This window comes from Peromyscus californicus, unplaced genomic scaffold (assembly GCF_007827085.1).
Source record: "Peromyscus californicus insignis strain IS unplaced genomic scaffold, ASM782708v3 Scaffold_6__1_contigs__length_162567912, whole genome shotgun sequence".
In the NCBI taxonomy this organism is placed as follows: Eukaryota; Metazoa; Chordata; class Mammalia; order Rodentia; family Cricetidae; genus Peromyscus; species Peromyscus californicus.
Genome location: NW_026294584.1, coordinates 51435360 through 51461627, shown reverse-complemented (window position 1 = coordinate 51461627; position 26268 = coordinate 51435360). Strand labels below are relative to the sequence as shown.

The window sequence follows — 26268 nt, the reverse complement described above, 5'->3', positions numbered from 1 at the left end:
ACCCATCTCCCGCCCCCTCGAGTCAGCCCTCTACCTCTGCAACCTCTCCCCCCCCACCAAAAAAAAAACGAAATTTAAGATAAAAAGGGGGGAAAAAAGGAAGAAAGGGAAAATCTCATCATGGAAGCTGCAGTGTGACACAGTGAATCACACAGTCAACCCTTTTATCCATACATCTTTACGTACAGGCCTTCATTGCAAAAAATCATTGGTTTGGTTAGAGGCCCCTGGTCTCTGCTACACTGTCAACACTGAGACTCTTCCTGGAAATCCAGTTGTTCCCCTGTGTCCTGGAGACCCTGAAGCCCTGGGTTGGCAGATCCACGCACCCCTCCCCCCCATACACACACAACTGTTTTCCCGCAGATCACAGATGAGGCAGATATTGGGGTGGGCCAACACTTAACCCTAGGTCAGGGCCTGGGTCGTTAGACAGCTCTCCGTCTTCACCACCAGGGTGAGGTCTTGAGCACTGCCCTGGCTAGTGCATTCCTTGCAGCGACAAGGAATGGAGGGGCCAGTTCTCTGGCTTTTGCATCCACAGGGTCGGTTCTCCCACACCTGCACCTTCAGGGCCAGCTGTACTGTGTTGCCCAATCAAGGTGGCCACTCTCCCCAATGCTGCAGCTGATGAGGGATAGGGACCGCTCTCCTGCTCTTAAGACCTTGCTGTGGGGGGGTGGGGGAGGGGGACCTCTCCACTCCCCATTCAGCCATATGACAGATAAGTCCAAAATTCTGTATGTTTTTGTTCTTTTCCACCTTGATTGGTGAGATATAAAGGATTTTTCATCTATTTTACTGATTTAAATTATTTTTGTTTATCTTGAAATTCTTTTTCAAAACCAGCTCTTTCACACATTTGTTAGTAGTGTCAGTTCTCTATTTTCTTTGAGACAACATCTTACTGTGTACAGTCCAGACTGGCCTCAAGCTCTCATCCTCCTGCCTCAGACTTCTGAGTGCTGGGATTCCAGGCAGGCACCACCATATGGCTTCTATTTTTAACTTAATTAATTTTGGAGTTGATTAGTCTTTCATGTGAAGTCTTTATGCATATTTCAATCATCTTTTGATAACTCCTCAAGATCCCAATGTCAGCTCATTTTCATTTTTTCCTGGTTTTTAGTGTAAGGATTCAAGACCTTGTGTCCTGAGCTTTAACGTGACTCTAGTTTGGATAGCCTCTTTTACTTAAAAGTTAGGACAATTTTTGTCTAGGCATTTGTTATTGTTTTTTTTTTTTTTTGTCTCTTTAGTTTTATTTATTTATTTTAAATGTTTTAGAACTGGGAGGGTAGTTTTGTGGCAGGATGTTTCCAAGCATTCCAGAAGCCCAGAGTTAAATGCCTAGCATAACAGAGAGGGAAATTTGCTGATGGCACAGTAAGTACCTAGTTCCTTTGGTTTTAGTATTAACTTCTGCTTTCTATCACTGTGATTTAAAAATCCACATAATGGGCATTGGTGGCACACGCTTTTAATCCCAGCACTCGGGAGGCAGAAGCAGGTGGATCTTTGTAGGTTTGGGACCAGACTGGTCTATAGAGGGAGTTCCAGGACAGCCAGGGCTATGCAGAGAAACCTTATCTTGAAAAACCAAAAATAAATAAATAATGCGATCTGGGAAGGGAATTGCAAGGGCAGAGGGTGGATACAAAGTACAGGGAAATGAATGGGATCTAAATGCATGATGTGAAAGACACAAAGAGTAAATAAAAAGCAAGTTTTAAAAAAATGCACACATTGGTTCTGTTGAGTTTACTGAAGAGGGTCTCTAGTGTTGAGGTTAAAACTACAGGGTGGGAACTAGGCTGCTGGGTTGGGTCTAACTCTACCTCTGCTACTTACTATCATACCCTCTCTGACCTTTACACAAAGTCACTTAAGCATTTTGTATCTCAGTCTCCCAATCTGAAAAATGGGAATAGTAATAATATACATCATTTAAAGCACTGGTGTTGGGGTGGGTGAGTTGGCTCATTGGTAAAAGTGATTGCAACCAAGCCTGAGGACCTGAGTTCAGTCTCTAAGACCCACATGGTTGAAGAACAAAACCGTCTCCCCAACTTGTTCTCTGATCTTCACACATATACCATGGAACACATGTCCCCACATATACACAAAATAAATGCATGTAATAATTTAAAAATGGTGTTTGAGCCGGGTGGTGGTGGCACACACCTGTAATCCCAGCACTCGGGAGGCAGAGGCAAGTGGATCTCTGAGTTCAAGGCCAGCCTGGTCTACAGAGCTAGTCCAGGACAAGCTCCAAAGCGACAGAGAAACCCTGTCTCGAAAAGCAAAAACAAACAAAAAAAAAACAACAAAATAAGGTTTTTGAATTAAGTGGGCTAATGTTTGTGGCATGCTTAGAACAGGGTGTGATAGTGTGATACATGGAAAATGATACTGTTTTCTTTGTGGCATGATGTGCAGTCAATTTTATTGAATGGCCCATGGGTCCTTGAAGGAGAGGGCTGTTCAGTGGCGTATTAATCTCCTACTTATTCCTGATAAGGTTAGATTACCTGCAGGCTTTACTTACATTTTTATTTCACCTTTCATGGGCCGCCATTGTCTCTCATCATTTTCGCTTTTTGAATATTGGTTCATTTCCTTTGTTGCATATTCATAACCATTGTGGCTATATCAGGAAACAGAGCCTTTATCATTCAGTGTGTTTCTTTGACTTGCTTAATGATTTTGACCTGAATCCAACCTTGCTTGATTATGGCACCTGCTCTCTCTCGATTTGCATTTCCCCAGTTGTAGCACTGCGTGTCTTTTTCCTGGTAGTGTTCATGAATGCCTGTGTTCTCGGGAAGAGCAAGCAGCCCAGAGTTGGGTTTCACTTCGGGATCCGGTCTGCCAGTCCTTTTGTTTCAATAGACAAACCCATACACAGTTTTGAACAAGAGATGTTGGAGCAGACCAACATTACCACAATACCACATTAGTCTATGCCATTCTTTCTCCTTTACATTTTTCAAAGACTCCTTGACATTGTCTAATCGTTTTGTTTTTGTATATGTTGCTTCTGATCATTTGAATGGTTATATTTTTGTGTAATGAGGTAAATTTAAAATGACCTTAATTCTCAATTTCTTGGGGACATTGTCTACAATGTTAGTGTTATTTTTCTCTGTACTTTAACTTGTTATTATAAAGTACACCCATGCCTGTGACTAGATTTGTTGCTAGTAAATGACATTAATGTACTAATACTACTGTCTACATTTCTGTTCAGAATAAAATGCTTTGTTACAACTTTCACATACATGTACCGATTTTCAAGTGATAGCTTAAAAGATGTATTTGATTTGATTTATGTGTGTGTGTGCGAGTGTCCCATGTATTTTGTGTGTGTGTGTGTGTGTGTGTGTGTTATGTGTATGTGTGTGTGTGTGTGAGTGTCCCATGTGTGTGCAGGTGCCCACAGAAACTAGAAGAGGGCATCAGACCCCTTGAAGCTGTAGTCACATGCCATTTGAGTCCAATATGAATGCTGGGAACCAAACTCCGGTCCTCTGGTAAAACAGTAAGCATTCTTAACTGCTGAGCCATCTCACCAACCCTGATCATTTTTTTTTTCTTTTGGTTTTTCAAGCAGGGTTTCTCTGTGTAATAAATAGTACTGGCACTTGCTTTGTAGACCAGACTGACCTAAAACTCACAGAGCTCTACCTACCTCTGCCTCCCGAGTGCTGGGATTAAGGGTGTGTACCACTACTGCCTGCCCCCACCCCCCTCTTAATCTTGGTTTTATTATTTTTCTTGTTTCTCACTTGTGCTCATTTCCTTCAGACGATACGCTGTGCTGCATCTGTGGTTTGGTTACTCTTCTTTGAGGAACAGGAGTTTTCCCAGGAAGCTGCTGGTGGGGCACATGGGATTCTGTGTGCACCTAGCAGGCATGCATCCTCTGACCCTGAGGTTGGATTTACTCTTCATTTGATAAGCAGCTAGGAGATGCTCTGGGCAAATACTCTGTGTCTCTCCTGTCCTGATCCTTCCTCAGAACTATGTCCAAGGAAATTTGATGTTAAAATGTTGTATTCATCATATTGTAATCAAACAGGAAGATTTTGTATTCTTTCTGTGTGTCTATCTCTCTGTCTGCCCCTGCTTTGTCTCCCCCCACACACCCCCCCCCCCCCCCCCGACACACACACCATGTATACGTGTGGTCATCTCCTAACACAGTTGAATCCATCTTTGGTTGAGTCAGTGTTTGTTGCTTACAGTTGTTCATTGTTTTTTTCAAGATTCATTTGTCTTACGTATATGACTGCATAGTCTGCATGTATGTGTGTGTGCTCCATGTGCATGTCTGGTACCCACAGAGTTCAGAAGAAGGCATTGAGTCCCATGGAACTGGAGTTAGTAATAGTTGTGAATCACCATGTCAGCGCTGGGAACCAAATCCAGGTCCTCTGCAAGAGCAACTAGTGCTCTTAACCCCTGACCCGTCTCTGCAGCCTGTGCATACAGCCTTGTAAACCACATAAATTATTTTTACAGCTGAACCATGAAGTAGCAATATTTTTCCTTCCCTAAACACCTTTAAGTTAGCCGGGCAGTGGTGGTGCACACCTTTCATCCCAGCAATCGAGAGGCAGAGGCAGGTGGATCTCTGTGAGTTTGAGGCCAGTCTGGTCTACAAAGTGAGTTCCAGGAAAGGCACCAAAAGCTACACAGAGGAACCCTGTCTCGAAAAACCGAAAACCAAAACAAAACAAAAAACAAAAAAACACCTTTATAGTTGTTTTCTTTACTTTTCTACTTAACCTACCTCCAATCTCTCATCTAATCTTCTCAGTGTGTGCATGGGTGAGTCTAATCTTGCATGGTCTTGGAGCTGTATGTTGTGATGCTGGGACTGTTGTACAGTTGTCCTGAAATCTGCTTCCATCCAAGCATTGCTATCACCCTTCTCTTAAGTTAGAGCCCGTTTCTTATGTGATGGGTCTTTCACCTCTGTTCCCATGTTCTTAGAATGTTCACACCATGCAGGAGATAAATATATATTTATATATATATGAAAAGAACATCTGTTCATCTACATATCTGCATGACAGTCTCTAACTGAAAATTTTCTCCTCAGAATTCTTCAGGAATTTTTTTTTTAAATGTGCACTGGTGTTTTGCCTGCATGTATGTCTGTGTGAGGGTGTCAGATCTTGGAGTTACTGACAGTTGTTAGCCGCCATGTGGGTGCTGGGAACTGAGCCCAGGTCCTCTGGAAGAGCAGCCAGTGCTCTCAGCTGCTGAGCCGTCCCTCCCGCCCCACTCCTCAGAATTCTTGACACTGCAGTGTATGTGTAGAGCTGCAACTGAGGGGTCGGTCCAGTGTCATCTATTGATCTGTTCATCACTTGTTACACTCTCTCCCCACTCTGCCCACCAGACCCTTGAGTTTCCATTGTCTCTTTCATTCTGTTGAGACCCTGGATGGATGCCTAGACAGAATCTCAGTCTCTCATAGCTGTTGTCATCACACAGAGAGCAAATGCTTACAACCTCGGATTCTTGTTTTTGTTTTTTAATCAACATTTAAACATTTATTATTGTGAATGTGTGTGATTTATCCATGTGAGATTGTACTTGCCATACATGCATGTGACGGCTGGAGCAGCACCACACATGCTCTCCTTCTACCTTCACATGGATTCCAGGGATGGAACACAGGTCACCCGCCAGACTATAGAGACGTGCTTCCCAACCTATGTGTCGTGACCCCCTTGGGGTCAAACAGGAACACAGATCACCTGCCAGACTGTAGAGACATGCTTCTCAACCTCTGGGTTGTGACCCCTCAGGGTCAACCCACTCACAGGAGTCACCTAAGACCATTGGAAAACAAATACTTACATTTCAATTCAAAACAGTAGCAAAATTACAGTTATGAAGTAGCAACAAAAATACTTTTCTGGTTGGGGGTCACCACAACATGAGGAGCTGTATTAAAGTGTTGCAGCATTAGGAAGGTTGAGAACCACTGCTTTAGAGGCAAGCACCTTTACCCGTGGAGCCATCTTGCCAAGTTTCCTTTTTAAAAATAATTATATTATGCCAGATGGGGGTGATGCACGTCTTTAATCCCACACTCAGGAGGCAGACAGATCTATATAATGAGTTCCAGAATAGCCAGAGCTACACAGAGAAACCCTGTCTCGAAAAACCAAAAGAAAAGAACACAACACAAAACAAAACAAAACAAAACAACAACAAAAATACCCTATATTATATGATATACCCTTAAGCCCCAAATCTTAAATATAATTCCATGAGATTTGGCAAATGTGCAGTCGTGGTGAATATGCATGTACCTTAACTTCCCAGCCATTTTGTCAAATAAAAACAACAAACTTTTCCAGTTCAGTTACTACTAGAGGGGTAATGTTTTCTCTTGTTTTGTTTTTTTACATGGGTTCTCATGTGGCCCAGGCTAACCTTGAACTCACTATGTAACTAAGGATGACCTTGAACTTACCTTTCTGCCTCTACCTCCCAAGAGTACTGGTATTAGAGGAGCAAACTATGGTGATATTTTATTTGTGCTGAAATGTGATTTTATTTGTATGTTAATAAAGTTGCCTGGGGATCAGAGCTAATAGCCAGCCATTTAGCAGAAGTTGGGCAGTGGTAGCACATGCCCTTAATCCCGATCACATGACAGGCAGAATCTCTGTGTGTTCAAGGACATAGCCAGCATGGAGACACACGCCTTTAATCTCAATACCAACCATAGAGACATGGAGGTCTGTATAGACAGGCAGTGACGAGGAGGTCATGTGGTTGGGTTTACAACCAATGAGAAGGCAGAACAGAAAGTCAATAAAAATACAGACACACAGGAAGTAGGTCTCTTTCTCAGGGGAAGGACGGCAGCAGCAGTGGGTGGTAAGAAGGTGGTCTCATCTCTTAGCTACTGCTCTCTGATCTCTGGGCTTTTAACTCTGCATTTGGCTCTGTGTTTCTTATTTAATAAGACCGTTCAGAATTACATCTACAGCAAACCATTGTGCCCCAGTTTGTACATGGCTGGAGGGGATGAATCCCAGGGCTTCATGCATGTCTGGCAAGCATTCTTCCAACTGAGCTATATCCCTGGCTCATAATAGAGGCATAATGGTTATTAGCAAAAGTCCAAATTTAACTTTGTAGGGCAGACTCTTGAAGTCTCTGCGCATGTACATGTAAATACACAGGCATGGAGTCATGCCTTTGTTTTGTGCTACTGTGTACAACTGGAGACTGGGTAGTTTACAAATAATGAAACAACAGAAACACATTTTCTCATAGCTGGGGGTCCAAGTTCAAATCGAGGTGCCTGTATCTGGGGAGTTTTTGCTAGCCCCTCCCTCCCACCTTTGGTTCATCTTACTTTATGTTTGAGACAGGTTTTTGCTGTTTAGCCCTAGCCCTGGCTGGCCTAGAATTTGCTATGTAGACCAAGCTGGCCTTGAACTCACAGAAAACCCACCTGTCTCTTCTCCATGCTAGGATGAAGGGCACGTGTCACCACACCTAGCTTTCCTTTAGCTTTAAAGATCTCATGGGGCTAGAGAGACAGCTCAGCAGTGAAAAGTAAGTACTGTTTTTGCAGAGGACTCGTTTGGTTCCCAGCATCTATATTAGGCAGCTCATAACTGCTTGCAATTCATATCCCCAGGGGATTGATTCCTTCCTCTTACCCCCAAGGGCATCTTACTCACTTGTGCAAACCAACACAGAGACACACATATATACAACATGTAACTTAAAATAAGAATGAAATCTTTAAAGGCAGGGTTTCATGTAGTCAAACTTGTTATATAGCTGAGAATGACCTTGATCCTGCCTCCGGCTCCAAAGTGTGTGCCACCCTGCCCCGGGGCTGCTTGTTGGTCCTCATTTGGTGAAATAGGACACAGTGGATCCACTGGTGAGCTCCTTTCACAGCATCACTAGTGCATCCTTAGGGTACATTCCCACATAAACACAGGCGAAGGCCCACCTACCACAGCTGTCCTGGGGACTGATACCAGCATTCCCAGTGATACACTCAAACCAGGGCAACAGCACAATGTTATTTTGTAACCCACTTTTTCCGACTCGGCAATGTGGCCTAGAATTGTTCAATAGAGTGCTCGTTTCCTGTGGCCGCTAACAAATTACAGAGAACACTGACTAAAAGCAACAATCTTACAGTCAAAGTCAGAAGTCTGGAATAGGCCCAATTGGGCTAAAATTAAGTCATTGGCAGGGCGGTAGTCCTTTCCGGAAGCTCCAGGGGAAGAGCCAGTTTCTGGAGATCCTCAGCCCTCGGTGCCTGGCTCTTTTCCTCCATTGCAGAGCCAGCAGCTTTGGCTGAGATGTCCAGATGTCCTTAAGCTGCCATCTCCGACCCCCCACTTCCACTTTTTTTTTTTTAAGACAGGGTTTCCTGTGTAGCTCCAGCTGTCCTGGAACTCACTCTGTAGACCAGAGTGGCCTCCAACTTACAGAGGTCCGCCTGCCTCTGCCTCCCGAGTGCTGGGATTAAAGACAAGTGCTACCATCACCTGGCCCCCCACTTCCACTTTTTGTTTGTTTGTTTTTTGAGACAGGGTTTCCTGTGTAGTCTTGGTGCCTCCCGAGTTCTGGGATAAAAGGTGTGCGCCACCACTGCCCAGCTTAAAGTAAGCATTCTTGAGCATATTGTGATAGTATAGAATGTCTCTTTGGCAAGTAGATAAAAAAATAGAATTGCTGAGCTGTACTGTGAAAGCTAGCAAGTAAGGCCATGCATGTTGCTTCTTCTTTCTTAGACCAGACTGGTCTCAAGCTCACAGAGATCCGCCTGGCTCTGCCTCCAGAATGCTGGGATTAAAGGCGTGCGCCACCGTGCCTGGCTCAATGTGTCATAAAGAACTCAAATGACCAGGAATGATGGCCCATGCCTGTGATCCCAGCACTTGGGAGGTGGACACAGAAGGATCAGAAGTTCAAGATCATCCTCCACTACAAGGTTACACAAGATCCTGCCTTAAAGAAAAGCCAGTAAAAAAACAAAACAAAACAACAACAAAAAAAACCTTAAAGTAGACATTCATGGTGACTTGTGCTTGTAATTTTAGTATTCAGGAGGCAAAGCAGGCAGATCGTTGTGAGTTCCAAATTACACAGGCCCTGTACATAAAATATAATAAATGAAGTTTATGCCTATTGCCCTCTTACCTGAACTTATCCTAAAACCCCTGGGAGTGCATAAAACATTCAGATTTGTGTGTGTGTGTGTGTGTGTGTGTGTGTGTGTGTGTGTGTGTGTGTCTGCTTTTGAGACGGGGTTTCTCTGTGTAACAGTTCTGGATGTCCTGGCATCTACTTTGTATAGACCAGGCTGGCCTCAAATTCAGAGATTCTCCTGCCTCTCCCTCTGAATGCTGGGATTAAAGGCATGTGCCACCACCACCCAGCCGGCATTCAGATTATATTTAAGAGATTTCTGATGCTCACAAGTTTGCAAACTTGTCTATATATGACACATTCAAGACATGGGGGTGGGGTGGGGGGTGGAGAGATGGCTGAGTTAGGAGTATTGGGTGCTCTCCCAGAGGACCCGGGTTCAATTCCCAGCACCCACATGGCAGCTCACAACTGTAACTCCAGCTCCAGGGGAGCTGACACCCTCACAGAGACATACATATAAGCGGGGTTGGGTGGATGGCTCAGTCAGGAAAGTGCTTGCTATGCACACATAAGGACCCGAGTTCAGGTCTCCAGCACCCAGGTAAGAAGCCAGGCATGCTGGCATGTGCCCATAATCAGAGCAGTCAGGGAGAAGGAGACCGGAGGAACCCAGACTCGTGCTGGCTATCCAGTCCTGCCAAACGAGCAAGTCCAGCTTCAGTGAGAGACCCAGTTTCAAAATAAGGTCATGAGGGCAGAAGATACTCAGTGGTTAAGAGCAAGTACTCTTGCAGAAGGATACAGTTTGGTTCCCAGCACTCACATCCAAGGAACTGGTGCCCTCTTCTCACCTTCGTGGGCACCTGCACTTCTGTGCACATATCCACATGCATACATAGAATAAGAAATACCTTTTAAAAATATAAGGAAGAAAGAGCTAAGATACTCAACTTGGCCTCTGACCTCCACATGTGCAAGCACACCTGCATAAACATAAACACACATGAAAAGAGCCAAAAAATAAAATTTAATTTAAATATAGTACAGCGGTATATAATTCTTTTGCAGTACAAAAATAATTGTAAAAGTTTTTTTTCCATTTCTAAGTATACACTACAGATTTTAAATAGTACATTGATGCTATAGACTGTACACATTTCCCATTCCCCATCCTGGAGCCTTTTTCCTTTGGATTTTCCTCTGTGAGAAAGCCTGAAACCCTGTCAAGACAACCAGAAACAATTACCCTCCTAACAGAATTGCACGTGCTTCGCTCTAAGTAGCCTTCATGTTTCCATTTCAATCTTATAGATTAAAAACTTTAAAAAGTAATCTAAAACTCTGCTGTTGAGGGAATAGACATCCTTCCCTCAAGACAGGAAGATGTCAGACTACTGAGTAGTAAACTCTGAAAACCTCCCTGGGAAGTGCATCAGCATGAATGAGTGTCTTGAAGACATAGAACTGAGTGGCACCTCACTGGAAGATGCCCACAGCTGCCAGGACTTGCACCTGCCCTCCCACTACCCCGTTCCTTTAGAGTAAGGGAAGTTTGACAAGAATGCTTCACAGAACTCTTCACAGCCATATCTGACCCACCTAACATCCTTGACAGTGAGAATCAGCTGTGACTGAAGAAGCAGAAACAACAGAACAAGAAGATGAAGCTTTGGCGCAGGTTGATGATGTGACTCTGTTTCCTGGAGTTCTGTTAGACCAGTACTGTGATTTGTGCTCTGGACCCATCAGATCTGAGCCTAATATCAAGGATGGCACACTGGCCACCTTCTGAGCAGACCTGAAGAGCACCTGGGGGCTGGCCAGATGTGGAGGCTGTGTCCAGCCGCTGCTCCATTGCTCTGGCTGCTCTCACTCTGGACCGGCTTCCCTCTCCTTTCTGTTCAGCACCATGCCACCTGCAGCGGGAGGCTGGGGCAGGAGGAAGAACCAGCAGTGCTTCCAGGAACTCTTCCACATCCTTCCCAGTCCACTCTCTGCTCTATGAGGATGGGTCTGCGTGTTCTAGCTTGTGATATTGTGTACCTCAAACTTACAGAAGAAAATTAGAGAGCATAGAAACAAAGGTAACCTAATACAGAAAAAGATGTCTGTTTTCTGAAAGTGGGATGTAAGTCGAGAATACTTGGTTGTAGAAGAAAGAGGTTTACGTAAGGACAGCTCAGAGACAGGAGGCTGAGATATAATGTAGAGGCTAGCCATTAGGAGGTCCCTTCCAAGGACCCTCATTTATAACTATCAATGAATCCCTATAACACGTGCATGGGTGTAATATAATATGCCGGGTGGTGGTGGTGCACACCTTTAATCCCAGCACTTGGAAAAGAGACAGGCGGTTCTCCAAGTTTGAGGCCATCCTGGTCCACAGAAAACCCTGTTTCAAAAAACCAAAACCAACCAAACAAAAATGTACATATGTTGCATGAAAACCTTCACAGCTCTATGTTCAAATTGCTGTTCATTCAGCTAATATAGGAAGAAGTTTGCCCTGGCTTTGTTTCCTAAAATACAAGGTAGTGGAGACTCTGAGATCGGTGCACTTGCAGAGACACCGCATTTTCCCTTTCTCTCACCTTTTAAAACCCTACAGCACTCAACCTGTCTCACTGAGAGAGTGAGCCTGTGCGCCTACTCTCTGCCAATGACTGCACAGTTGAGTAGAGGGTCTCACGGCCATCCTCAGAATCACACACTGGGGAAGACTTCTTCACCCAGGACTCAGATGTATTCTTCACGGATGGGCTAATGGACAAGATGACGGAAGATGATCAAATGATAGTCATCTTTAGTATAAAAGTACTTGTCACTGCAGCTAGGAGAAAATGTCCTGAATGCTAACAGAAAAGGAAAAACAAAACTATGATCTACTCTTAAAAGCCAGTGAATTATATAGGAGTATTCTGAGTGATTTTGGAAGAAAGGCACGGGGAAATCCAAAGTCCTTTCACCAGTAGATTACATGGGGAGTCAGTACAGACCAGGGAGATCTGTGCTTCCTGATGGCCAGGTCCACATATTCCAGCCACTCATGTTGACGTGCTAAGAGCGAGGAAGGAAATGTCAATCAAACAGGTCCTGGATCACATGTTCAAGTGCAGGAGAATAGTTCCAGTTTGATGTGAGAGGAAGCTGCTCCCTGGCCCAGGGCTGGGCTGTTTAGATAGGCACTCTGTTCTCCTTGGCCCACTTCTTCATGATCCTGATGATATACTCCACTTGGGTGTTTCCTGTGCTTCTCAGTAAGTGCAGCACTTCTCGGAGGGTCTCTCTGAGGAAAGGTCAGCAAAAGCACGTCTCAATAGAGAAGGAAAACTGGCAATCTCACACTGTTACACTGTATCCAAGTGAGGCATCTGTGCTCATGGATCCTCCACTGAGTGCAAGCCACTAACAAAGCTACTAGTTTTCTAAGCCATAGCAACCAGTGGCTTCTTCAACAGATTGGTTTAAAAGGAGTTCATATATACTAAGAATAGAAATGTGAATAGCAGTAAGGACTAAAATGTGAATATCCAGCATTTATAATTTAACTAATTAAAAATGCTTTAACTTAAAAATTCATTTTATCTATGTATGCATGTGTCCCTTTGTGTATGTCTGTGTGAATGGATTTGCATGTGTATGCAGGTGCCTGAGAAGGCTAGAAGAGGGTGTCATATGTGCTGGGATTCAAACTCCAGTCCTCATGACTGAACAGCAAGTGTTCTTAACCACAAGCCATCTCCAGCCCCAAATTCCAATTCATTATAGTTAAAGCTCAGATTTTAATGAACTATAATGAGGCAGGCTGAAGCTTCCTGTTGTCTCATCACAACGCTGGCAATTGTCTGTGGATCCACTCCTTTATGGTCTTGTTTTCTATTCCTTTCTCTTCAAGGAACCTCCTGCACACAAGTGCTTTTATTTGGGATTGTAAATAGATACAAAGCAGAAGGTAAACTTTGATAATTTGCTTGGAAAATTATTAATTTTTCTATCCATATGCATTAAGCAATAAATATATTACATAGAGTTATTTTTGGAATACTGAATTATGAATTAATTTTAGCCAAGGCTGGTCTTTCTGGACTTGAGCTCACAATTCTGCTTGAGGATCCCAAGTGCTAGGAATTTAAGTGTTTTAATTTTTATTCAGATAGAACTATAAGCCTCTTAGTTTTACATAGTCAAATATCTCAGCATTTCCTGGAATATAAGAAGGCAGGAGCAAAAACAGAATTTCACCCATGTCTACTCTATTCCTCTTTCTTTGAGGCCTGAATTAGACAGCAGAAGGAAAAGCCAATAGGCAGAGAGAGCGGAAACGTGAATGGCATTTGTTTACTGAAATGGCTGTTCATCTGGATGTATACCTTGCCCTGGATGTGGAGGCTCTCATACACTTAGTGTCCCCAGTATGTATGACTTATAGTCATTTGATTGCATAAAATAAGACATTTCTGGAAGAAATGGTCATACAGAAAATCTAACATCTCAACGTTTCTATCTTTGCAGTTTCCACAGGCACCCGTCCCAGGGGCGGATGGACAGAAGTGCCTCTGTCCCTTTGTTTACTTACTTGGGCTCTCTTCCGGCTAAAATCATCTGGAAAATGCCCACACAGGCGCCCCTTTTGCCTTCCCAGTATTCAGGGTTGGGATCCAGCCTCTCTAGGACATCAAAAGCTTTGGCTGAATAGTAGAACTGGCCCATCTGCACAAAAGAAAGCATGGTGGTAGCACTGACATTTAGTCAAGAGGCAGAACCTAATGGAATATACGGAGTACAGAACAGAACAGGATGAAACAAATCGCGTGCACGCGCGCGCGCACACACACACACACACACACACACAAAACCATTTTGAGGTAGCAACTTAGGTACATTTCAATTCCAAGCCAATAGGAGAGGACCCCAGTTTATTTGCATAGGTTTGTTTAAAGCCACAAGCTCTTACTTTCAGTGATAGAACATTTTGTCTCCATACTGTTGAATCATGCTGCCATCAAACCATTTGTTACTTCTTCTAATTCTATTCCACTCTTGTGAGAAACTGATTGTTGTCTTTTTTTAAAAGGTATTTTCAAGTCTCCTAAATACTAACCTGATTATATTAAACTCAAAAGACTTATCTTTTCCAGATTATCTTAAATGCTTAGAAAGCCTAGGCAGTGACAATTTTAAGTACAAAATCTCCTAATTCATTTTGACAGACATCTTTCCCAAAGACATGACACATTCAGGACATGTGGAGCATGACTGAGTTGGCTCGTAAGGCTCCTAATTGCGGGGTGACCCTCTTTACTGTTGATGTGGTTGCCCCTTCAGCCTACTTCAGCCACTGACCACTTCCTTAAGTCCATACTGCATTCTCAGCTTTATACTGCAGAGAGAGCATAAACTTCCTTCCCTCGGAACAAATAATACCCTTCCCTTGTCCCATCTCTCTTCCTATCTCTCAAAAACAAGTGTTCTTCCACTTCTCAGGGTTTACCTTTCTGTCTTCACATTTCTTTACAATATGTAAAATAACACACATATAGAGCAATGTGTGAAACATGTACAGCTTACTGTGTGTGAATACAAGTGAAGAGGCCACCAGGCCCACACAATATGGAAAACAAGCCTTTAGCATATCCCTTGCCAGTGATCCCTGCTTCTTCCTCACTCACCAGCAATTGCTATTCCCACTTCTATGCTCAATTCTTAGATCCTCTTTATACTTTCATCTTCTACCTCTGCATCTTTATATTTTGTCTTGGGGGGAGTATGTTTGCTATAGCATGTGTGGAGGTCAGAGGCCAACTTGGGGTAGTCAGTTCTTTGCTTCCATGTGTGTCCCAGGGATCAAACTAAGGTTTGCTCTGCTTAGCAGCAAGTAACCTTACCTGCTGAGCCACCTCACTGGCCCTCTGCATCTTTTAAAAAATGTCATCAAGTTTGCCTCTCAGAGTTTTATCTGTATGAAGTACTGCATTTGGCTCAAAACTTTAACATTCATCTACATTATTATATATAGCACTAATTAGTTTTTTCCTTAGGTATTTTCTTTTTATGTTTTATTTCATTGTTTACCTGCACACATGTCATGGCAAACATGTGGAGGTCCGAGGACCACTTGTGGGAGTTGGTGCTCTCTCTCCTTCCATCATTTGCATTCCAGGGATCACACTCAGATTGCCAGGTTTGGCAGCGGTGCCTTACCCACAGAATGATATCACTGGCCAAGTTTTAGTTTTAGTTTATGTGTAGGGGTGTTTTGTGCACATACATCTCTATGGACAGTGTGGATTCCTGATGCCCATGAATGTCAGAAGGAGGATCAAATCCTGAGACTGAAGTTACAGATGGTTGTGAACCACCCTGTGGTTGCTGAAAATCAAATCTGGATCCTCTGGAAGAGCAGCAAGTGCTCTTAACCACTGAGCCATCTCTCCAGCCATTAACATCCCCAGTTTTATTTTTAAATAATTACAGAACTATAGGAAATTACAAAGATAGGATGATGTCTCCTGTACATCTCACAATTTCTCCCAATAGTTATAGCTTCTAAAACTACAGTAAAAAGATATCAAAATCAGGAAGTTTACATAGGCACTGTGGAGATGACAGTCCTGCGGAGAATGCTAACTTCCTCTACTATCAAGATCCAGATTCCTCCATCAGCAGAGATTGCCCTGGTTCCAGCTTACAGTGACAACAAGCCCTTCCCTGTATACTCAGCATCCCCAACACCAGCCCCCACTAATAATTCTTGATAATCTTGTCACTGATGTTATAATTTCAAGATTGTTTGTTTTGTTTTGTTTTCTGAGACATGGGTTCTCTGTGTAGCTTTGGAGCCTGTCCTGGAACTCACTCTGTAGACCAGGCTGGCCTCAAACTCACAGAGATCTGCCTGCTCTGTCTCCCGAGTGCTGGGATTAAAGGTGTACGCCACCAATGCCTGGCTCAAGAATATTTTTTATTTATGTTATAAAACACAAAACTGTTTTCATTACTCAGCATAATGTATATGATAGTCCTTATTAATTTGGGTATCAATTTGTTTTCACTATAATCACTCTGCAAAAGTAGGGATTCCCCCAAAATTTGGTTTGGATATTGAGATTGATGATGCCCTCCCCCATGAGGAGTATGAAAATGTTTCTTATCTGTAGAACTGAGATCAATAAATTTATTTATTTATTGTGGCACTGTGAGTTGAACTTAGGGTCTTGAGCATGGTAGGCAAACACTCTACCACTCACCTATATTCCCAGCTTCCTGAGAAAGCAGGAAAAGGTAGGTGTGTGTGTGTGTGTGTGTGTGTGTGTGTGTGTGTGTGTGTGTGTGTGTATGACTGCCAGTGTGCCACAGGAATTGGTTCTCTCCTTCCACCAAGTAGGTTTCAGGGACTGAACTCACATCATCAGGTGTCTTGGTGGCAGGTGCCTTTACTTACTAAGTCATGCCAGCCCTGAACCTGTTTCTGAGGGCTTCATTTTTCTTTTTCTTTAAAACAGGTCTTGAAATCGCTACGTAGCCCAGGCTGCCTCCAAACTTGTAAGTGATCCTCCTGCCTCTGCTTTCCAAGTGCTGAGATCAGAGGCATGTGCTACCACACCTAGCTAATCAATACTTAAATGCTGATGGTGATTCCTAATCTGTTTCCAGATGACATGTTTCTCAAGTTTCAGAACCAAATTTCTGCCCATCAGCTGAACATTTCTACCTTGATAGCTCCTGAGATTTCAGGGCCTTAGAAATCGGAAGCCTCCTTCAGAATCATTGTTTATATGCAGATGAGACTCTGAAATACTAACCTATCCCTGAGGTCACATAATTCATAAAAAGGGTGACAGTCTTCTCACCAATAGCTAGCCAGCCTCCAGGACTATCATTTCGCTGATGAAACATGACACCGCTCCTGTCTTCCCTTTCCCGGGACCCAAACTCACCTTGTAACAGTCATTGGCAATGAGCTGTAAGAGGCTGAAGGACTCGCCAGAGGTTTCCATCTTGAGATAAAGTTCCCATGCTAGTCTTGGTTTTTTATTCATGATATCTACAAAAGGAAACAACTGTTTTTTAAATGTTCCAGAATTAAGTCCTTTACTGTGCCATTCTATGGACTTGCATTTATATCCCCAAATACAAAATGGTGAGGTGTTGCCATTTAACTGGCTCCTTACCAGAATTAGACCAAACTTAAAATACTTAAGACTTACTTAATTATCTTTTAGACTGGGTTGATTTCTAGAAGTTTCTACTTTGCTAAAGAGTATGGTTATTATTCATTCACTCCTGCTCAGTTTCATCCTCACAGAATCTGACTGCTAGCCAGGTGTGGTGGTCCATGCTTGTAATTCCAGCTTTCGAAAGATTAAGGCAATGGGATCGGAAGTTTAAGGCCAGCCCGGGACACAGAGACTTTGCCTCAAAATACTACTAGCACCACCAACAAAAAGAATATGTAATTGCTAAAATTTTCCTTGACTACAAAAACGTACTGAACATTTTAAGTATAGTTTTAAAATGTTCATTTATTACCGTGTGTGTGTGTGTGTGTGTGTGTGTGTGTGTGTGTGTGTGTGTGTGTGATGTTTGTGTTTGGCCTTGAGGGCTATGTGCCAGGGTTCATATATGATAGTCAGAGCACAAACCTGTCAGTTCTCTTCTACCACCTTTCTGTGGGTCCAAGAGTCACCTCAGTGGCCCTTGGCACATATTTGAAATCTGACCAAATGGTAACAATGGCCTGACCCTTGTGCCCAGAGTAGGCACCATATACAGAACTCCCAGAGTTCTCTTTCCTTCTCTTCTGTTTTCCTATCTAATATTTAATTTTAGCTTAATGAACCATCTCCGTTGTGCCCTGTTGTTGTTCCTTCTTGTTTTTAAATTTTTATTTTTGGTTTTTATTTTATATTATTTATTTATTTATTTTGGTTTTTCGAGACAGGGTTTCTCTGTGTAGCTCTGGAACTTGCTTTGTAGACCAGGCTAGCCTTGAACTCACAGAGATCTGCTTGGCTCTGCCTCCCGAGTGCTGGGATTAAAGGCGTGCGCCACCACCGCCCGGCTGGTTTTTATTTTAAAGATTGATGTTTTATTCATGGAACTGGAGTTATGAGCCCCTTGTGAGCTATCTGATGTGGATGCTGGGATCCAATCAAGTTCTCTCAAAGAGCAGTGAGTACTCTTGACTACCAAACCATCTCTCTAGCCCAGATTAGCTATAAAAAAAAAATTCACTCTGTAGCCCTGGATGGTCTAGAACTCATATGTAGACCAGGATGGCTTTGAACTCACAAAGATCTGCCTCCCTCTGTCTTCCAAACAGCTTCATTTATTTTTTAGACAAGTTTTAATATATCCCAAGCTGACCACAAACACATCATGTAGCCAAAACTTACCATGTAGTCAAGGATGGCCTGGAACTTCTGATCTGACTTCCTCTTAAGTGGTACTGTTTTTTGTTTGTTTTTGTTTTGATATTTTTTAAACTGGCACTCTCAAAGAATATAAGTAGACCTGTAATTATGGGTCTCCTGGTCTCAGCCTCCTGAATGCTAGTGTTGTTTAGGCTATCTGATATGATTTCAATCTCCCTTCACTGAAGATGACTTACCGCCTCTCTGTCTTTATTGTTCATCCTTTCTGTTTACCTTTCTCCCTACATTTTTTTCTGTTGCTCAATCTAATTACTAGTATTATGCAGTTTATTTCCCTTCTATTCCTACCATTAATAACTAATATTATAGCACACAATGTACTATTCTTATTCCTTTAATTCCTAAAATTATTGGAATTGGAGAGGTGGTTGCTTTTAACTGACTGCTGCTACATTTTCATGGTAGGCATATCCATAGTTAGAATTGTTTCTTCAGTTACTATATTACTCTGAGAGCAGAGCTGCATATTGTGCCTGGTGCTCTGAGCATGAGGGCTGAGGTTAGCTGCTGAGCTACACTCTGGGACCAGAAGGGGAGAAAAAACACTGAACACTGAAAACACTTTCACTGAAAGAATACAAGTGATTGAAAAACAAAATCCAACCAAAAACATAATCCCATATGTGCAAAGCCCAATTCAGAGCCAGGTGTAGTGGCACACATCTTTAGTCCAGCACTTGTCCCAATGCAAAAACATAAAAACCCTGAAAAATCAAGACAATACAACTACCCTAAAAATTAGTAATTTCACAGTAATACAGTCCAGTGAGAGTGAAATGAACTAGGTGAAATCCTGGACATGGAATTCAAAAAAATGAATAGGAGAACATTTGTTGAAATCAAAGATGGCTCAGTGGTTAAGAGCACTGGCTGCTCTTCCAGAAGACTCAGATTCGGTTTCCTGAACCCACAAGATGGCCCACAACTGTCTGTAACTCCAGTTCCAGGGGATCCAATGCCCTCTTGTGGCCTGGACAAGCATTGCATGAAGACTGCATATGTATACATCCATGAACATAAAAAAATTTTAAGCCCTAAATTGCTAAAATAAAATAAAATTTAAAAGTCAAAATAGATATGAAAATGAATTCATAATAGGAAATACTAGAAAAACTTAACTGCAATTTTGAAAGTGAAAAATTCAGTAAGTCATACAAAACTTTGGTGGGAGGCCTTGCCAGTAGAATGGATCAAGTGGAAGACAGTATCAGGGCTTGGGAGAAAGTAGATGAGTGTGACAGCTAATCTTGGTTATCAACTCGACTATATCTGGAATCCACTAAAATTCAAGGTTCTGGACATGCCTGTCAGGGGTTCTCTTAATTGATTATTTGAGGCCAGAAGACCCATCCTAAATGTGGGCCACAACTCAGGGTAGCAGCCTACATAGAAACACTTGGGAAAAGGAAGCTTTTGCTTTTCACCTGCTTGCCCTCACTCTAACTGACAAGTTCACCTGCCCTGTTGCTAATGCATTCCTTTGCCTACACTAGAACTAACTTCTTTGGGATTCCAACACAGACTGAAGCTCAGCAGCTCTCTCTCCGCAGTCAGTCCTCTAGGACTCCAGTGCCGGATTGGTAGACTGGTGAAATGTCCACCCCTTGGGATTGAATACCTACCAGATTCGCAGTCTTTCACCATGAGACAGCCATTGTTGAACTATCTGGACCCTAGCCTGTAAGCTAGTATAGCAAATTATATATATATATAATGTGTGTGTGTGTGTGTGTGTGTGTGTGTGTGTGTGTGTGTGTGTCTGTGTCTGTGTCTGTGTCTGTGTGTGTCTGAACGATGATTAATACCATGAATTAGGACAGTTATATAACAATGAAAATGAAGTATTAATAGAAGATGAAGAAATGAGATATATAGGACATGATGAAAAGATTAAATATATAATTCATGGGCATAGAACAGAGAGACATTGAAGACAAAGGTACAGATGTATTTAATAAGATCACAGTAGAAAATGTGAAAATCTAGGGAAAGAGATATTTATCCAGATATAGGAAGGAGGCTTTTAGAATGCCAAGATAAGACCAGAAAAGAACCTCCCATGCCATAGTTAAAACACTAAACATATAGGGGCCCAAAGAATATTAGAAGCTTCATGGGAGAATGTAAAGACAACTCCATTAAACAAGGGTAAATTTTGCAACAGAAATTCTAAAAGTCAGGAATGCATAGAATGTCGTATTTCAAATTCTCAAAGACAATAATCGCCAACCCAGATTACTATACTCAGCAAAGCTATGCTTCATAGCTGAAGAAAGAAAAACTTGCCATGATAAATACAAACTAAAAGGAATTTACGTTCACTAAAACAAAACTAAGTGGAAGGAATCATACACACCGAAAAGACAGACACCCTATGAAGGCATAGGAAAGAGCAAACCACAGGAGAATGGTAAATAAGCAAAGAGAAAACCTATAGCAAATATTATACTAAATGGGGAAACTCAAAGACTTTTCACTAAAACCAGGTGTCCATTTTCTCTACCCTTCAAGAAATCTTAATGTCGATGGGTGGCAGTGGCGGGGTGGCGGGGGCGGCGGGGCACACCTTTAATCCCAGCACTCAGGAGGCAGAGCCAGGCGGATGGATGTCTGTGAGTTCGAGGCCAGCCTGGTCTACAGAGTGAGCTCCAGGACAGGCACCAAAATTACACAGAGAAATCCTGTCTCAAAAAGACAAAAACAAAAATAAATTTTAATGTTTTAAAACTTTCTCTACTCTTATTCAATATAGTCCTTGAAGTCTTAGCTAGAGCAATAAGACAAGAGAAACAAATAAAACAACAGTAATAAGTCAAATTATCCCTACCTGTAGATGGTATGATCTTTTTTTTGGTTTTTCCAGACAGGGTTTCTCTGTGTAGCTTTGCACCTGTCCTGGAACTCACTCTGTAGCCCAGGCTGGCCTCAAACTCACAGAGATCCACCTGATTCTGCCTCTCGAATGCTGGGATTAAAGGCGTGTGCCACCACTGCCCAGCTAGATGGTATGATCTTACACACTGGAAACTCTAAAAATTCTATAGGAAAACTTTTAAAACTGATGAGCCCTTTCTACAATGTATAAAAAACAGTATACAAAAACTAACATGGTTTAAAAAGTAGTAGCTTGTCTATATACCAATAACAAACTTGCCAAGAAAGAAATCAGGGAAACAATTCCATTTATAATAGCTTTAAAGACAGCACAACAACTGGGAATAAACCTAACCAAGGAAGTAAGAGACCCACACAATGGAATTGTAAACACCAACGGAAAAAAAAAGGCACTAGAAAAATGAAAGAGCCGCTATGGTACTGAGTCAGCAAAACAAAAGCGGCTGTATTACCAAAGGAACATACAGTTTCAATGCAATTGCCACAGAAGTTCCAAAGACATTCCTCACTGTAACAGAAAAAACAAAAACAAAACAAACGGCTACAATTCACACAGACGTACAAAAGAGGTCTGGGCAGAAAAGCAGACATGTAACTCCGTGGAACAGAATAAAGGAACTACAATTTAATCAGTGCAGTTACGGCTGCCTGAGTTTGACAAGGGTTTCCAAACCTCAACTGGGGAAACAGAGCCTTTAAAACAAATGGTGCTGGGGAAGTGGACATCCACATAAAGAAATTAGGTCCCTGTCTCTCACTCCACTTAGAAATATGGACCTTAGCCAAAGAGCTGAAACTAAAACTGTTAGAGGAAGTCACAGGGAAAATGCTCCAAGATAGAGCCATAGACAAGGTCTTTCTGAAAAGCATTCTAACAGCTTAATAACTGAGGCCAAGACTTAACAAATGGGATTTCTTGAATTAAGAAGCTTCTATGTGGCCTAAGAAACATCTGAGTGAAGAAGCAGCCTACAGAAAGGGCAGAAATATCGTTTAGCTATATATCTGATGGAAGATTAATGTCTGGAATATGTAAAGAGTTTCAACAACTCAAAATACCCAAAATCTAAATAACCCAACAAACAAATGGGCTAAGAAAATGAACAGTGCTGAAAATATAAACTGTAATGGCCAATAAGCATATGCTAATGTCTAACAACCTTAGCAGTCAGACATGAAAATTAAATCCACATGGGACTCCATCTCTTCCCAGCCAGGATGGTCATCTAACAGAATAAGTACAGAGAGTGTGGAGAGAAGGAACGACACACCATTGGTGGGAATATAAATCAGTCCAACGGGTACAAAAGGCTGTTATCAAAGTTTCTCAAAATCTCAAAATAGTGGGGCTGGATTAGAGTGGTACAGCACGAGGCCCCAGGTTTGATCCCTAGACCACAAAACAACAAAGCATGACTGCCTAAAATAGAACTGCACTATGATTCTAGGTCTTTATAGCATAGACACTTGCACACTTATGTTTATTTCTGCAGTATTCATAATAGCCATGCTGGGGAAATAGTCCAGGTGCTCACCACAGATGAACAGATAAAATATGATACACACACACATATACAAGATATAAAGAACAATGAAATTATGTTTTAGAAAATAATACAACTTAAGAGCATTGTATTAACATATGAAAACTCAGACAAACATCTTCTCTCATCTGTACATCCTAGATTTTATACAGATTTACAAGACCATTTCTCCATAGGATATGAAAGCAGAAGGGAGATGGGGAATGGAGAAAACTATGGGAGAGTATGTGGGGTGGATATGGTCAGAGTATATGATATACTTGAAGTTGTCTTGATGAAACCTGGCACTATGTATAATGAAGATATGCAAAAAAATCTGAGAAAAGAGGAAAAGATATGAGAGACTTATTACAGGTTATCAGTGAACAAAAATTACATTTTGACATGTTGCTACTTTTCAGGCTTGAAAAATGAAAAGGTAAAACCAGCCTGACAGCACCATTTCCCTAATGGCGCTGAATACAGAGTCTGGAAGCTTTAATAAAGCTAAAAGAAGCTGACATCTTGCTGCAATGGCAGTGGTATGTCAGTGTGAATGGTGGAACTAATCATGGGTGAAGTTACACATCATATTCCCATGGCAGCTCTTACCAAGGAACAGAAATAACCCTTCATTTCAGTGTCTACTCATTCTACAGAACAAAGAAGTGTAGGAAATGCTTAATGTGATTTTCAAACAGATTACATAATGGGAAAGAAAAAGAGGAGCCTTCTGATGTCGAGAAAAAAAACTTACAGCAGCGAGCTAACCAACTGAGGTAAATGTAATCATTTTTCAACTTCTCGCTTTGGATCAGGAGGAAAACCTAGGAGAGAGGAAAGGGAGTAAACATGAAGCCAGGTCAGCAATAAAAATGGACATAATCAACTAGACCAGGCTGCTGATACTGTAGCCTTAGAGTTTACTAGCAAAACTGAAGTAAAGGAAAACATTAATGTTATAAAATCTGTATGTTGATCGACACTGTACTTTTTAAAAGATTATATTTATATTTATGTGTATGCATGTGTGTTTGCTTGAGTTTATGCACACCATGAACATGCAAGAGCCCACAGAAGATAGAAGAAGGTGTCAGGTCCCCTGGAATTTGGATTACAGGAAGTCATAAGCCACTATATAGGTGCTGGGAACTAAACCCTGGTCTTTGCAAAAGCCAATAAGTGCTCTTAATGGTTGAGCCATCTCTCTAGCCTGATACTGTACTTTTTAATGTAAATCATAAAGAAACAAATTTAAATCATTTATTTACTGTGTGTGTGTGTGTGTGTGTGTGTGTGTGTGTGTGTGTGTGTGTGCTTGTGCACACAGGAGTATACGGTACATGTGTAACACAATGTACATACGGAGGTCAGAGAACACCTTTCAGAAGTTGTTTCCTGCCTCCCACATTGCTGAAGCAGGGCCTTTTACTTTGCTGCCACGAGTGCTGCATACTCCAGGCTAGCTGGCCTGCAAGCTCCGGGTAGTTCTCCTGCTTCTGCCTGCCTCCCTTCTACAAGATGCCACCACAGCCAGCCTTTTTATGTGGGCTCTAGGGGTGAGTTGGGTCACCAGGCTTGCACAGCTAGTTCCTTAACCCACTGAGCCATCTCTCTGGACTATTTTGTTTTTTTTGAGGCACAGTCTTGCTATGTGGTTCAGGGTTTATAGGACTGGGGTACCAGTCCCTAGCTAAATCAACCTATAACAGTCCTTTACACTTGGCTATTTTATTTTAGAGAGAAGAAGCTAAGAATGCTTTTAGGTATGATCATTCAAATGCCTTCAAAAGCAGGCACCCTAATAAGTGTCATAATTTTTTGTTTTTCAGGACAGGGTTTCTCTGTGTAGCCCTGGTTGTTCTGGGACTCGCTCTGTAGCCCAGGCTGGCCTTGAACTTACAAAAATCCACTTGCCTCTGCCTCCTGCGTGCCGGGATTAAAGGCGTGCGCACACAGACCACGTTAGAGAGGACAAAAGCAGGTACTCACCTCTTCGCCCTCACTGGTGTTTCCGGTTGCAGCTTTGGCTTGGGCATAATTAAAGTTAAAGATGTCATCATTGTAGAAGTAACTCTGAAAATGTGTCAAGAACAGGACACGCTGAGTCTTAATATGTAAAATGTAAAATCATCAGCTATACTGACTGTAAAATAATGAGTAATAATGAATAATCATCAGCTACACTAGCTAAAAAAAATCTTCTTAAAGTTTATTATTGCTGGGCATGCTGCCACATACCTTTAATCCTGGCACTCAGGAGGCAGAGGCAGACACATCTCTGTGAGTTTGACACCAGCCTGGTCTACATAATGAATTCCAAGCCAGCCGAAGTGACATAGTGTAACCTTGTCTCAAAGGAAAAAAAATTAGGGCTGGAGAGACGACTCAGAGGTCAAGAGCGCTGGCTATTCTTCCAGAGGTCCTGAGTTCAGTTCCTAACAACCACATGGTGGATCACAACCATCTATAATGAGATCTGGTGTGCAGGGATACATGCAGACAGAACACTGTATACTTAATAAATAAATAGATAAGTATTTAAAGTGTGTGTGCGCGCGCACGCACCGTGGCACACGTGGAGGTCAAAGGACATTTTTGTGGTGTCAGCTGGAGCTCTTTCTTTCATTGAACTCAGGTCACCAGGCTTTTGAAGCAATTTGCTGCCCCCACAGGAATAATCTTACGGAATTAAGCCAGGTATGGTGGCATACACCTCCTATCGTCCAACTTGGGAGGCAAAAGCAGGTGGTTCTCTGAGTTCGAGGCCAGCCTGTGTTGTTGGTTGTTTTTGCTCTTTTGCTTTTTTGGGGGGCCTGCCACCCAGCTCCCAAATAAATCACATGGAGTCTTACTTATAATGCCCGGCCTTAGCTTGGCTTATTTCTAGCCAGCTTTCCTTAACTAAAATTATCCCATCTACCTTTTGCCTCTGGGCTTTTATCTTTCTCTTACTTCTGTAATCTTACTTTCACTCTTACTCCATAGCTGGCTGTGTAGCTGGGTGGTTGGCCCCTGATGTCCTCCTCTTTCTCTGGCTACTCCTTGACCTCTTTCCCAGATTTCTCCTCTTATTTCTTTCTGCCTGTCTGCCCGCCTGTCCTTTCTCCTTTCTCGCTATTGGCCATTCAGCTCTTCATTAGACCATCAGGTGTTTTAGACAGGCACAGTAACACAGCTTCACAGAGTTAAACAAATGCAACATAAACAAAAGTAACACACCTTAAAATATATTCCACAACAAGCCTGATCTACAGAGT

General features: G+C 42.3%; 1 protein-coding gene across 3 annotated transcripts in view; it reads right to left on the bottom strand.

Moving 5' to 3' along the window:
- Nucleotides 1-10160: 10160 nt before the first annotated feature.
- Ttc26 (tetratricopeptide repeat domain 26) overlaps nucleotides 10161-26268 on the bottom strand; it is a 52748-nt gene continuing 36640 nt past the window's right edge. For all 3 annotated transcript variants that reach the window (XM_052720896.1, XM_052720898.1, XM_052720897.1), the window contains 5 exons: nucleotides 25001-25084; nucleotides 23766-23835; nucleotides 17094-17200; nucleotides 13733-13866; nucleotides 10161-12442 (listed from right to left, as the gene is read on the bottom strand). In XM_052720896.1, coding sequence (XP_052576856.1) covers nucleotides 12331-12442; nucleotides 13733-13866; nucleotides 17094-17200; nucleotides 23766-23835; nucleotides 25001-25084 — 507 coding nt within the window. In that variant the 3' untranslated portion in view covers nucleotides 10161-12330. The remainder of the gene's footprint in view (nucleotides 12443-13732; nucleotides 13867-17093; nucleotides 17201-23765; nucleotides 23836-25000; nucleotides 25085-26268) is intronic.